At 40.5% G+C, this 14,660-nt stretch overlaps 1 protein-coding gene across 4 annotated transcripts in view; it reads left to right on the top strand.

Moving 5' to 3' along the window:
• LOC140379220 (gamma-aminobutyric acid receptor subunit beta-3-like) overlaps nucleotides 1–14,660 on the top strand; it is a 115,246-nt gene that overhangs the window by 82,330 nt on the left and 18,256 nt on the right. For all 4 annotated transcript variants that reach the window (XM_072464174.1, XM_072464195.1, XM_072464206.1 and 1 more), the window contains one exon: nucleotides 6,985–7,137. In XM_072464174.1, the coding sequence (XP_072320275.1) occupies nucleotides 6,985–7,137 (153 nt within the window). The remainder of the gene's footprint in view (nucleotides 1–6,984; nucleotides 7,138–14,660) is intronic.

The following is a 14,660-nucleotide window of genomic DNA, read 5'->3' as shown; positions in this document are numbered from 1 at the left end:
GTTATGATGTTTTTTTCAGCTGATGTACGGCAGTGTTATAGATTGTAGCGTCGTAAATCGTTTCTTCTTGGCATATAACGTTTACCGCAAGAAGAAGCCGCTCTGTATTTGAACAACATAGCCATTCTGTTTCTCCTTAGACTGCACATTTGGTTCCAAACGACAGACTGCAGAGGCCGGGTCCAACTTCCAACTTTTAGTCTCCGTAGCAACATTGTAAAGTCTGGGCGGTAAGAGGCTGATATTAGCTAAATGGATGCAGTGCAGTTTGCGCGGGTTGTACTAAAACCACAGGCTTTCAGCGGCCGAGGATTGTCCTTGGACCTTTACAGACCCGAGACCCGAACACCCAGGCATATCTTTTAATCTCGATCTCTACTAAAGCCTTACTCGGACAGAATTAGTTTTACCTGGGGGACGTCTGTAAAATTTAAATTACACATGTGAATTCGTAGGAGATGCGTTTACAGGCTTTATTTCTGGAAATGGACTGAAATATGACAAGAACCGTCTAATCAATTCACGTCGTTAACTTCTCTTCTACATTATGTACTTGTACTGCTGCATGAAACGCTGTTCTTCACCACGTTGTTGCGATTGGCGATCAGAATGACATCCAAGCGATCACATTTCGTCTCTCTCGTCTCTCCCCTTGATCTGAACTTGAAACCAAAAGCGTTTGCCCCAGTTCGTTTTGGAATTTTTAACTTTTTCAGTGCAGAAAAAGAAAACAATAATTGAATTGCAAAATGGTCGGGGTTGAATTAATAGTGTTAATTTAGTACAAATCAGGACGCAAAATGGGTCATTTTGAATTGATTTACATTTAGTTCGCTGACTAAAAACAGCCCAAATAAATCACAAACATGAGCATTCGCATGGGACAAGAATTATCTGAGGACTTCTTAGTTTGCTGAAATACAGTAGGTCAAATTCGGGGCAATATTCACAGACTCGCACGGGATTAGAAACACAGACGACGCTCGTAATCATTACAATTTACCTGATGCCCCTAGGTACGACTAATCCTGTCCGAATTGGGCTCGAAATGAATAGTGATTAAAAACAAAACCTGAAGACAAAAGTATGATCTGATCTTTAAATGAAACAACACGTTCATATCCAACGCGGCGTTTAGGTATTGTTTAAAGCCCTAGCCATAACATCCTCGCCCTTGATGTTGTATAAATTCTCTCTATCCATCTGCATTTCTAGGTGCCGTTTGCTGCCAATTAGCCCTTCTCCACAGAAAAACAAGCCAGCATCAAGGGCATCTTATATTCCTGTGAAATTAGGCCCGCTGCATCAATTATTCCACTTGGAGCATGCATCTATCTACTGGCTGTCTGCTCGTGCGCTGGTCCATGTATTCAAGTGCACGCTTCATCAGACAATACGGCCATGCTCGATGACATTTAAGTCATCAGCTGTCGGCCATTTTTGTGTCATCGTTGTAAGTGTCAATGGCTGCGATGGGCAGCGCTTTAAATACTAAATGTGTTTTTTTCTGTTTTGCGCTCGGATAAACTATAAACCGGTCTATAAAGTTACATAAGTGTGTTGTATTGTGGAACATTTTACCTCAAAGGTTACATAATGCGCCTTTAACTTATTAAGAACACCCAGAAGCGTTTTATTAGATTGCATCTATAAAAATTCTGATATAAGTATTTTCTCTGTCATCTTGAAAAAAAGGTTGGTTCCATGGATTTAATTTAGGAACAGCAGAAAGCAGAAATGGGCAGATTAAACGGCAAATAAAAGAATGCCCAAGAAGCAGTACAAAAGAATGTATAATAGACGTAATGATAACGGTTATATGGAGGAAATACTAGTTTTGGTCTAATCTGGCCTCTCGCGGACACAGGTATTTAATGAAGATTTTAAATTGCAGTTTACCAGGACACAGACCAACAACAACACTAAATAAAACCTAATTCTCTTTCTAATATGAAGGTTAAGTTGTGGACTAAGAAAAAAACATTTGAACCAGAATAATTTTTTGTGATGTTATTGAAATAAAACAAGGAAAATATGAACTATTCAGGGCAGAGTAATAAAACTCAAAGAATCATAAATTCCATTAGATCACACACACAACCCGGGGGCTCAACTTTGTTATTTACAGTGACCGCTGGGAATGCAAAGGGAATTCATATTAGATTTAAATGGGCTACAAATAAATCTAAGAGCGAACGTTATCTCATCTTACGGCCACGTCCGGATCAGCCGTACGTCACAAGCCCTCGTCCCGCTGGTGTTTGTTGGTGTTTGTTGGTGTTCGTTGGTGTTCGTTGGTGTTCGTTGGTGTTCGTTGGCGTTCGTTGGCGTTCTTTGGCGTTGGTTGGCGTTGGTTGGCGTTGGTTGGCGTTGGTTGGCGTTCGTTGGTGTTCATTGGTGTTCTGCAGACTTTCAGCTGGAAGTCAAAATGTTATCTTTTTGAAAACATTGTCCAGAAAACTACCCCTGAAACTTCTTCTACCATGAACCCTTGAATGAATGAGGTATTACTCAAACATTAGTAGGTTTTGTTAGTGTTCTGGTGAGGCACATGATTCCACACTCACACAGTAACAATTTTAACAAACATGTCATTTCCGTACACTGAATTTTTGCTGCTGTCGCTAAAGTTACACACGTGACTGAAAGTGAGAGACAAAAGCACCTTCTCGCTCTCTGTCCTCCCAAAACTGCATCATTATCCCCCCATCACACGTCCTCCAGCGAGCGAGTGCAGCGCTGTGTCGAGTCTGAGAAAAGAATGTTCACTTGTTTCCTTTTGTTTTGTAAGTTTGATTTGTAACGGGCCCCGGACCAAAATTGTTAGTCGCCTTGTGATTCGAGATCTAAGAACAAATGGTGAAGATGATCAGATTGTACTTCTAAACTAAGTATGTACTATATGTCGCAATCTCAATAATTACATAATAAAACTGCCGCACCACAAGAAAGACGATGAGCTATAGATTTACAGTAGCAAATTTTGAACCACATAATCTTAAATAAGACAATAACTTAAAAAGTGATTGATATTAGTTACTCTGAGTACATTTAGACTTTCTTACAATAAGATTTGCCAATAGCACAAGTGATTTTTGTTATTATTTCAAGTGTAGTGTAGTTGCATTTCATTCTTCATTTCAAGTTAGAAAATGCTTGTCTTTTTTGTATTTTTAAGTAAAACAAGATATTTTATGCTCGTTCCATTGGCCATCTTACTTTTAAGTTAGTTAAAATATACTCAAAGCATGATAATACAACTTATTCACTTATTTTAGATTTTTCTTCCAGCGTAGAGCTTTTAGCGGAAGTCTGTTTCTACATCGATTTCCCATTCCTTCCTTAGAAATCTTCTCCTTCGTCCTGTTCTACACGCTCCTTTCTTTCCTCCTCCCTCGTTCTCTCACACATGGCGGTCCTCCTACTCGCCCATGCTTTTTCCGTGTAGCAGTTACAGCCCGTACACTCCGACGCCCACGAGCTCGCTCCAAACCTCCACCTCCACTCTCAAGCTACATGCTCCACATTCAAACCGGCCGCGATCGGGGACTCCATCAAAAACACAAACAGAAAAGTTACATGGTGCACTTTTAAGCTGACATTCGCAGTCACGAGCTAAAAATACCGAAAGACTTGCTGCTCGACTGTGACATGTTTGGCATGTGTGTTCGAAATGGTGTAAGAGAGTGAAATTGCCGTGGCGCGGACGGATTTGGTGGATTTGAGTAAAACTAACGTACAGTGTTAAGAGTAGACAGAAGTTATGTCAGTCAGGTCAGTTGTACACCAATAAACTGTTCAATCATGTTATATTCAAACATTTATGATGGATTGATGATAGGTTTATTTGGTATTTGTTCAATGGGGAATAAATTGATCTTTCAACCCATATAATCAGACATTCCCGTATTGATTGATCCACTATAAACACTCGAGCACACCACAAAATCAGCATATTGACAGCGTACATGTGTCTCCTCATGTAAAATGTTGCAACGTTAACTTAGATACAGCAAAACCGATAGTACTTGACAAGCGCCTGTATTTTGTACTCGACAGACACTTGGAGGTGATGAAATGCACTCCTAATGGGACTTGATTAGGGAGTCGTTGTCATAGCAACACTCTGAAGTAATAAAGACGCCATTGGATTGGCCACAAAGACTCAAGGGAACTTTGAATAATACAAAGAAACATTTAAGATTGTGTTATTTCCATACGCGACCTAATGCAATGATCTATGGTATATGTTCTAATCTTATAGCGTTATTTTGCTCGTTATGTAATTTAAAGAATAAGGCATGCATGCTTTGCAAACATTTTAAATATAACAAAAACATATAATGTAAGTTCATGATCAGAAGAATAATGTAAGAAGGCATAAGAGAACCTTTATAAGCAGCAGCTGCAGCAGCAGAATAAAAGTATTTAAAAGAAATAAGTTCTCAAACTTCGACCTATTTACCAATTAACGAATACATAAAAAAGTGAACGTTAGTTACATTTTGCTGGCTTAAGGGGAATGCCGTATGTCCTTTAGTGTCATCAGATTTACAACGCTGATATCACAGCCTACAGTTATTGTCATTGCTAAATCAATGATCAAATCAATTCTGTTAAGGATGCTGGAAACTGTAATAATGTTATGGGATTCCATGTGACAGCCATCGACTTCTTGCACATCATAATGATCCCGTATAGCTTTAAATCCCTGTGAGGAGGGACCGTGCTCTCCCAACTGTAGTTTTATTCCTAGAGTGGCATGATATGAGGAAAAAATGTGATGTTAGATCTTAGGTTTAATGGTATTTAATGTGTAATGATGATATAATTGCGATATTTCAGCAATGTATATACAGTTACTATAGCGTCCATTCAGTTAAATAACAACTTTTAGAGGATATTTGTCCTCTGCATTTGACCCATCCCGCACTAAACAAAGTCTGCTTATGAGGGAACGCCTGGAAGGTTGGAGCACCTTCATACGGAAGACAAGCAATTCATTTCAATGTAGAAGAGCTTCCTTATCAAGCAATATTGTGCCAAATACAGACAAACATGACATGGAAAAGAACTTCTTGATATTGAAAATTTTGTCAATATGCTGGGGTAACCTGTCGCGAATGGTTACTATTTGAGTTTTAGTCTTTTTGTAGTCCTTTATGAATGCAATATTAAGCTTTTTTTTTTAAATCCATACTTAATTCCTGTTTTTTCTCACGTGTTTATTTCATTTTAGTCATTCCCAGCACAGCCCAAGCTCGTCTTTGTACTATTATTTTTAAAATATTTTAAGGGTTGCGTTTCAAGTACACCTTCTCTGGTGTTTCTCTCACATAACACTTGTGGAACATACCGTAGGCAATGAATCCTAATGAGGCTCTCCATCTAACACCACATACAGTTCAAGTCGGACCAACGCTTTCTCAAGCATCCAAACATGTGAGCCCACGCACTTGAAATCACTGCTCTAGCGCCCCCTATAGACTGCTACCATAAAGCAGCCACTATGGATTGAAACGTCTATAAATAGCTCGTGTAATGAACCATGGACCAAGCTTGATGCTTTTTTATGTCTCCACTTGCCAGGAAGAGAACTTGTTAAGAAGTGAAAGGGTTTCAGGAGCAAAATCATGGTGTGGATATTGTAGATGAGTGTAATAATATTATTTTTATATTAGAAAGAAATAAGTACAATTACAATGTATGTTTTAAATGCGAAGTACAAAATATTGACGAAACTGACTAAGATAGAAAATGTCTAATAATAGCAGGAGAAATGATCAGTTCTACGCCTAAACCGTAAACTAGAACTAAGGTAGTGTCCGTCTTGGGACCTGGTTTGAGCCCAGTTTAGTCCAGACATAGATTTAGTTTAGCCCTGGTCTATTTTTTTTTATTTTAGTCCTAGTTTAATCCCAATTTTGATGTAGACGTTGTGCATGAGTCACATGAGTCCAGGTTTTTGATCCGTTTAGTCCTGATGTAGACCTGGCGTAGTCCTGCTCTAATCCAGGTTAAGTTCCAGGACTAAACTCAGGACGTCTGACCCAAACCAGGACTAAAGCTGGACAAGTTTAAATGGCCATTTTTTTTCACCCAAACTGGAGGATACAGCCGTTAGTGTTGTGTTTTTTGAAGGTGCTGAAAAAGAGATGCTTGTTACCATGGTGATAAATCCGGCCCATGCTGCTGCGTCGTCTTGGAAACAGAAACAAAAACAGAAGGTGTCCCTGCGTGATCCACGATGCACCTCTGATCACGGGCCAGTCCATTTGTATATTTCTCTGGGCTATATTTAGGACAATGGACTCAAGTCAATGGTAAAAATAGCAAACCTCACGTTCAAAATCAGATTCATAAAAAAGTGTAGCTGATTTGGAATATAGTTATTGCATATGATGTGGTACTGAAGACGGCAAACAGGATTTAAGTCCATCTTTGAGAACATTAAAAAGTAAAATGTTCAATGTTCACAAAATCTTCATCACACAGAAAACATTTTACAATCTTTTTACCTTAGTAGGAAAAGAAGACGGTTGTATCAGGAGTGATTTTAGATGCCCAAGCAATTACATCACTTGAATATAAATTCATATAAAAATCAGTGGGGACTTATTTAGTTTCTGCTCTATAATGATATTATACATTTTTTGACATACACCACTTCTTTCATTGAATTATTTTTAGTAGTATTATATAGTATCTATATTGTAAAAGCAATACAAAATACATGCTGTCTGCAGAGTACTTTTACGATAGCAAACCCAGATGAAAGCGTTCTAGGATTGCTTTTGGGGTTCACCCCGGCTTCTCTTCTCCGTCTGAAAAAAGAAAACAAAAATTCTACAGCTGTTCACGCCCCCAAAAAATCATGCATGTAAATACTAGCAATGTATCAGTTAGAAACTAGACTGAATGACTCATTTCACGGTCAGAAAGTTGTGCTCTTCCCAATGCGTTTTCTCTGTTCTTCTTGCTCAGGTGCCTATCCTCGTCTCTCACTGAGCTTCAAGCTGAAGAGAAACATCGGCTACTTCATCCTGCAGACCTACATGCCATCCATCCTGATCACCATCCTGTCCTGGGTCTCCTTCTGGATAAACTACGACGCCTCGGCCGCCAGAGTGGCCCTCGGTAAGATGCAAAGATGCGAGCGATGTCGTAAAGAAAAGTGGCGGCCAGGTATAAGGCTTCACCAGATGGGGTCAAAGGTCAGATGGAGCAACTATTGCCTTGTCTATGTGAGACTGGCAGTAAAAGAAAGACAGGTACTTAAAAATGATAGACTATATGTAACGCTTGGAATAGGAGATGGAGCAGAGGTAAGTGGGGGCATAAAGGGAGAAATACGGCTTCAATATAGAGCTGTTTGGTGCCAGAAAAAGGGCATGAATTTAAAGTGAACTTTTGATTGGTTGGTAGAGAGTGAATCTGTATTGTAAATATCACAATTTTATAGATTTAAAATGATAGGTGAGGATTGCTTGGTCATCCATTCAGAATACATATTTTTGATCACATCACAAAATAGTCTGTTTTAAATGAAGTTTGCAGCCAAACTACATAATGGTATCAATGAAATATAATCTAAGAAATTAGGGGAAAACTGATAAAAATGTAATCCACGCGAACGTAAGAAAGTTCCATGTGAGTCGTTATGTCGCTTTGGGATGAGGGATGAGAGCTGAGGGCTTGGCAAGAGTGGTCCACCATGCTTCACTTTTCCGTCTGAAAAAGCAGCTTGTGTTTTTAAGAACTTGGAAGTTGCAATAGATTTAAACACTTACTTCCTCCTTTCACGCTTTGAAAAGTACCCCATCCTTAAATTTGACTTTGTCTAGTTAAAAATAGTGTATTGATCGTGACAAGACTGGATAAATGCATTAAGTGTGTCTTGTGGTTAGCAAAATATTACAAATGACATGAAGCAATACAGCTATGAACTCGGCGCTCCTGAATAAAACCGCACCAACGAAATTTACAAAGAAAAAGAAATTGTCCATATACGGGCCGCCACTATCAATAAACCTACGTTTTAACATGAGATATTTACACATAAATAAACGCGGTAGTGATGCCCCAGTTGTCTTTTGAACGGGAGGTCTCGCGGCGCACCCGCAGTCCGCTGCGCAGCTGATCTAATTAGACTAATTTCTCAGTGAATATGAGTTGGATTGTAATAAAATGCACAGCATTTTGAAGCTTAACAAACAAAAAATACATCACCGCTGTCCCTACTGTCCCCTCTGTCCCTACTGTCCCCTCTGTCCTTACTGTCCCCTCTGTCCTTGATTACTCTGTGTGAGCTGATTTACCTGTGTCTGTGTCTTCACATCTCGTTCATCTGCTCCTGAGCTTGTGTTTAGAGAGTGAGTGTTACGTTGTTACATGAGATATTTACACAGAAATATGTTCCACGGTAGTGATGAGTGTTTTTTGACCCGGGGGTCAGGTCGGACCAAGTCTCAATCTTCAATGCGGCAGGTTCTAAACAGCAGACCGCCGTAGATGACATGTCCTCGCTCTGTGTGTGTATCTTTGCATTCTGCCTACATTGTACATTGTACATTGTACATTGTACGTTGTATCTACATTCACTTCCTCATTAGACTTATTTCACCGTGATCATCACTCTGTACTAAAACACACTGTTTGTACAGTGTTTTGAAGCTTAAAGGTTGAATGGACGATTTTTTTTGCCCAAATCTGAGTCTTATTTCCTCGTAGCGTGGACTGCAGATTAGTCCTGCCACGTATCAATCATAAAACGCACCTACCGCTCACCTGCAGCCGCGTGTGGCTCGTCCCCCGAGAGCAGCACGTTTCCACGTGTCCAAGCGCATTGATCTATCATAATATAGTTCCCTCAGTGTACAGGACAAAATTAGGATGGAGAAAGACAGTTCGAGCTGACTCATAAAAGACGGAAATCTACGGGAGACGAGAGATGCAATGCGATCCGTCGCTCTACTAAACAAACGCACGTGTGTGTTGTATCAGTCCGCACGGGGGAGTGCGCATGCGCACTTCCGCCTGAGTTCTCAAATCGGCGAAAAATCGTCCATTGCGCCTTTAAGAATGTCCACTGACGTCTTCTTCTTCAGTGTGTCAAACTTGTGCTTGTGCTTCTTGCTAGAGTGCCCCTTGGTGGCCGTTAGGCAGTAATTTTTTTTAAATTAGATGCACCATTGTAATGACCGCAGGGTTCAAAGAGAGGGGGAAAAGTAGCGGCTTTAAGTCCAAAAAGTACGGTAATTGATTCACCAGACATGAGGATGAATCATGTCATGAAAATGTATTTAGAGAAAGATTTCCTCCCACTTCACTGTGGAGTAACGGCACAAGGCTGGGCTATCATAAGAATAATGTAACTCAAAATTCTAATTATTTTTCATATGGCCAGGGTTGATCTTATTTTAAAACCATATACAGCACTGGCAACAATAAGCAGTGGTTTCTTTCCAGGCTACAGGGCAATAAGTCTGTTTATCAATGATTTACTGAGCCATTTCACTGGTATTTTTTTGTCCAGTAAATATTGCCATTCAGTAATGTATTCAGGGGGGAATCATTTTGCTTTTTCACACTCCAACGTTTGTGTTATCTGCGGTAATGTTCAGAACCACGGACAGGTCCTATTTACCTTGTTTTTATATATATATATATATATATATATATATATATACACACACACAGAGAAACAGACAGACAGACGCAGAGAGACAGCAACCAAGCGCGAGAGAGCGAGCAAGAAAGAGAGAGAGAACGCGAGTGCGAGACAGACAGACACAAACAGACAGAGACAGACAGAGACAGACAGACGGATGCAGAGACAGACACAGACACACACAGACAAAGACACAGACAGACAAAGACACAGACAGACACAGACAGAGGCAAGGCAAGTTTATTTGTAGAGCACATTTCATACACAAGGCAATTCAAAGTGCTTCACACAGCAGGAAAAATGCATTCAAATCACAAAGAAATTACAGAAACAGAAATACAATAAAATTAAATAAATTAAAAATTATCAATCCAACTATAGTAAAGATAGTCTAAACTAATAAAATCACAAACAAAAGAGAAGAGTGCAAAGAAAAAATCCTTTCAGTCATATGCGCAGCTAAACAAAACTGTTTTTAGCTTAGATTTGTCAGAGTAGAACCTGTCTCACATCTTCAGGAAGACTGTTCCAGATTTTAGCTGCATAAAACTGAAACGCAGATTCCCCATGTTTTGTCCTGACTCATATGGCACTAACATATCCAGGATGTACTTTGGTGCTAGGCCATGGAGAGACTTGAACACAAGCAGAGCTGCTTTAAAGTCTATTCTCTGAGCCACAGGAGCCAGTGCAGAGACCTGAGAACAGGACTAATGTGATTGTACTTCCTGGTTCTAGTCAGGACCCGAGCAGCAGCGTTCTGGATGTACTGCAGCTGTTTTACAGCTCGTTTGGAGAGGCCAGTGAGCAGGCCGTTACAGTAGTCTAATCTACTGGAGACAAACGCATGAGACAGAGACAGTATTTTTTATAGGCCCACCTACCGATAAGATAACCTTTATTCGTCCCACGATGGGGAAATTCCAACTCTTATACTTAGAACATATTGCACCAGGGTGATTGACATGATGTCACAGTATTGCACATGATTATGAAGCTGAATGACACTTGTTCAGGGCTAACAGTGTTTGTTGTAAAGTCTGACAGCAGCAGGAAGGAAAGACCTGTGAAACCTCTCCATCACACAGCGAGGGTGGATCAGTCTCTCACTGAAGCTGCTCTCCAGAGCGGACAGAGTGTCCTGCTGGGGGTGACACTCATGGTCCAGCATAGACGTGAATTTAGCCAGATTTGAATTCAGCCAATGATGGCAGAGTCGTCAGAGAGCTGTGCATGTCGTGTCTGAAGTTTGCAGTGTAGAGGGTGAAGAGAAAGGGCACGAGGACAGTGCCCTGGGGCGCCCCCACACTGCAGGTCCGAGTGTCAGACACACAGTCCTGGGCTCTCACAAACTGGGGTCGGTCTGTGAGGTAATCCAGGATCCACTCTGCCAGGTCATAGTCAACACCAGCCGTCTCCAGTTTGTCCCTCAGGAGCAGCGGCTGGATGGTGTTGAAGGCGCTGGAGAGATCAAAGAACAGGATCCTCACAGAGCTGCCAGGCTTTTCCAGGTGAGAGAGAGAGCGGTGCAGCAGGGAGATGACGGCGTCCTCCACTCCGATGCCAGGCCGATATGCAAACTGCAGCGGGTCCATGGCTGAGCTCACGGTGGAGCGGAGGTGGTCCAGGACCAGCCGCTGAGAGAGAGAGCCACCGGCCTGAAGCTGTTGAGGTCTTTGGCGCGCGGTGTCTTGGGAACTGGTACCACACAAGAGGTCTTTCAGACCTGTGGTACCACCCTCAGCTTCAGGCTCATGTTGAAGACATGCTCCATATCTCCACACAATACCCAGAAAGTTGCAGTTTTTTTATACTTATAAAATTGTAAAGCCATTAGGACTTTGCAATAGTTTAGTTTAGTTTATTCATTTTCAAAACAGGGACCATGTTTAAACATATTAATCTAATTAAAGAAGATATGTTTTACACCAGTGTTAGCCAAAGCTAATTTCCATCTGTTCCTGAGCAGGTTCGCATACACAATTAAAATAAATTTACCAGTAAATCTTTTACAATGAAACAACACAGCCTGATTTTAAAATGGCACCTTTCACATTCAACATTTAAAATTGCTTTAGCACTACATCAGAAATGACCATATAGGCCTACATTACCTTTTTTTATGTGCAATTAAAAAATCAGGGCTGACTCTTGAAAAGGACAAAAGAGCGTTGTTCCATTCTTTGATTCCTTTGAATGAGAAGACTGTCTGTGCAAAGGTTGAGCTGAATTCAGTCTGATGTTAAACCTGAAAAAATTTGTGCGGTTGCACTGTTGTGGCGAAGGCAAGGCAGGGGTGGGCCGTGTGTGCCAGGACAAGGGCCTTTAACACCACTTACGGCTTTGATTATTGTTATTGTTGGTTGCTGATGTGTATTCACCCATAGAATAATAATCCCAGTAGTCCTTTTCTAAAGGAACCACAGTGTAAAGAAACAGTTCAGTTGTTCATAGAAGTATCTCATTGTTCATTATAGAAACTTCAACATTTACTACTACCTATTCATTTTAATCCCCCTCAAGATGCAGACAATGGATATTGAACCCAAAATATATTTCTAATGTATATTGAATGAGTCAATATAGTTCATTTTTTCAATGTACATTTCAAATTCAAATATGACCGGCCTATCACCCTTCTTCACAAAGGCGCCGGTCCAGCTGGCAGCCCGGTGTAAACGCTCCGCTCTTTTCTCACACTTTTTTCACACTTATTGTGCTTTATCTTTTGTATTTTGTAAAAAAAAAATCTACTTTACTTGTACAATAGGGACACGTGCTGGAATCGCTTTAATTTAACTTGTTTTTGACTTTGTTCGGCTGGATTATTGAGTGTTTTCGTCGTGATGTGCGCTAGCTCTGAGCTAGCCCCCGGCCCCCCCGCGCCCTCCTGCCGTCCTGACGTACAGTATGCCGCCGGTACACGTTTATATAAAAGAGGAACTTCATGAATGATCGGGACACGCACTGGAATCGCTTTAATTCAACTTGTTTTGACTTTGTTCGGCTGGATTGAGTGTTTTCGTGTCATCGCGATGTGCCCTGGCTCCGAGCCCCCCCGGCCCCCCTGCCCCCCCTCCGGCCGGCGCCGTACCGCGTTTACACAAAGGAGGAACTCATTAAACTGCGGAGAACAGTCGTCTTACCCGGAGATCGTCACGTTATCCCGCACATCCTAAGATTTTTATAAGAGATCTTTTCTTCTGTATCTATCTCTGTATCTACCTGCGTTGCATCAATGGAATTTCCCCATGTGGGACAATAAAGGATTATCTTATCTTATCTTATCTTAGTGTAGCGTTTGTAAACATCCATAGCATCCACAAACTGGGACAAAACCAGGTTTTAGCTGGTTCTTAGAGGGGCGAAAATATGTATAAATAGACTGGATTACAATTTATGAATTGCTTTTGTTTGGGTGTGGAAGCAGTGAGGTGTCTCAGAGCAGAGGTAAAAACAGCAGGAGGTGGCTCGAGTAATTAGGCGTCCAATACTGTAGTGTCTCATGTCCAATCACAGGAGCAATGGGGAGTCATCCAGGTGAGGCACAGAGCAAATCATTTGACATGCAGCAATGAGGAAATACATTAATTGTTTTGTTTTAGATTGTATAAGATGGTGGACAAATAAAATAACCAATTAGAAAATTACTGTTTAAAGGTGGAATGGACGATTTTTTTCAGCAATTTTTTTTTATCATATTTCCTCGTGGCGTGGATAAATCATTTGTCCTGCCACGTATCAATCATAAAACGCACCTATCGCTCACCTGCAGCCGCGTGCGGTTCGTCCCCACGTTTCCGCGTGCTTAAGCGCATGGATCTATCATAATATAGTTCCCTCAGTGTACGGGGCAAAATGAAGATGTAGAAAGACAGTTCGAGCTGACGCAGAAGTGGACAGAAATCTACGGGAGACGAGCGATGCGATGCGCTCCGTTGCGCTAATAAACAAACGCACGTGTGTGTTGTATCAGTCCGCACGGGGGAGTGTGCATGTGCACTTCCGCCTGCGTTCTCAAATCGCCGAAAAATCGTCCATTGCGCATTTAAGTAACTTTCTTATTCTGAAAAAAATAAATCTGCTAACCATGTAGATCAGACCTCTACCAATGTTTTCTGAATTGCATTGTATTTATTAGTTTGGAAGTTTATTCATATGTCTTCTCTCAAATGTAAAAGCCCTTTGATTTGTTTGAAATTCAAACTTTGAACACTTAACATAAATCGCAAATCTAATCCCAATGCTTTTCAGAAAAATTGCAATAACATATTATTTCAAAATTGTTTAGCTCCTGGACATAGAAAAAAAAAAATAGGATATAAATATAGACCAACTTTATGTAGTTATGTTTGTATAGTAAATATAATAGTATAGTTAAAGATTAAAAAGCTCCACACATAAGGTGGAGGCGTCGACGAGAGAAGAACGAGTCGTAAAAGATACATGTGCTCAGCACAGACGTGTGCAGAGTCGGATAGCGCGTTGACATCTAGGGACGGTCAAACATGGGAAAAATCTATCTAAAAGCAATGTGCCCATCCTGGAGACACATGTCACGCTGGCAATGTCAAATAAACATGGGAAAGAGTTTCTGGAGTGTCAGCCAGTGTGGACCAATAGATTTGGTTTTCCATCTGGCATATCACTAAGCACGGACAAAATGTATGATTCATGTCAGCAAAATGGTTAAATTAAATTAATAGAAATTAAGGTTTTGTGATTTATGTCATGTCTTTGTGGTTTCAATGCATTTTTTTCCTGATGTGCAAATCACTTTGAATTGTCTTGTGTACGAATTGTGCTCTACAAATAAACTTGCATTGCCTTGCCTTGCCATAGTGAGCATTGAGAAATATTTCGTTTTATTTTGTATCAAATGTAATTCAGAAAAAATATGATTGTTATTAGGAAAAAAAAGATTATATTATGGATAGTAAATTGTCACTTTGCTTTATTAAATCAAACAAACTGATTGTCCTGAATCATT

Source organism: Eucyclogobius newberryi, unplaced genomic scaffold, assembly GCF_026437365.1.
Source record: "Eucyclogobius newberryi isolate DKJ021-1_F unplaced genomic scaffold, fEucNew1.0.hap1 SCAF_1, whole genome shotgun sequence".
Lineage (NCBI taxonomy): Eukaryota > Metazoa > Chordata > Actinopteri > Gobiiformes > Gobiidae > Eucyclogobius > Eucyclogobius newberryi.
The sequence above is the reverse complement of the archived record's forward strand: the minus strand, read 5'-3'. Positions and strand labels throughout refer to the sequence as shown.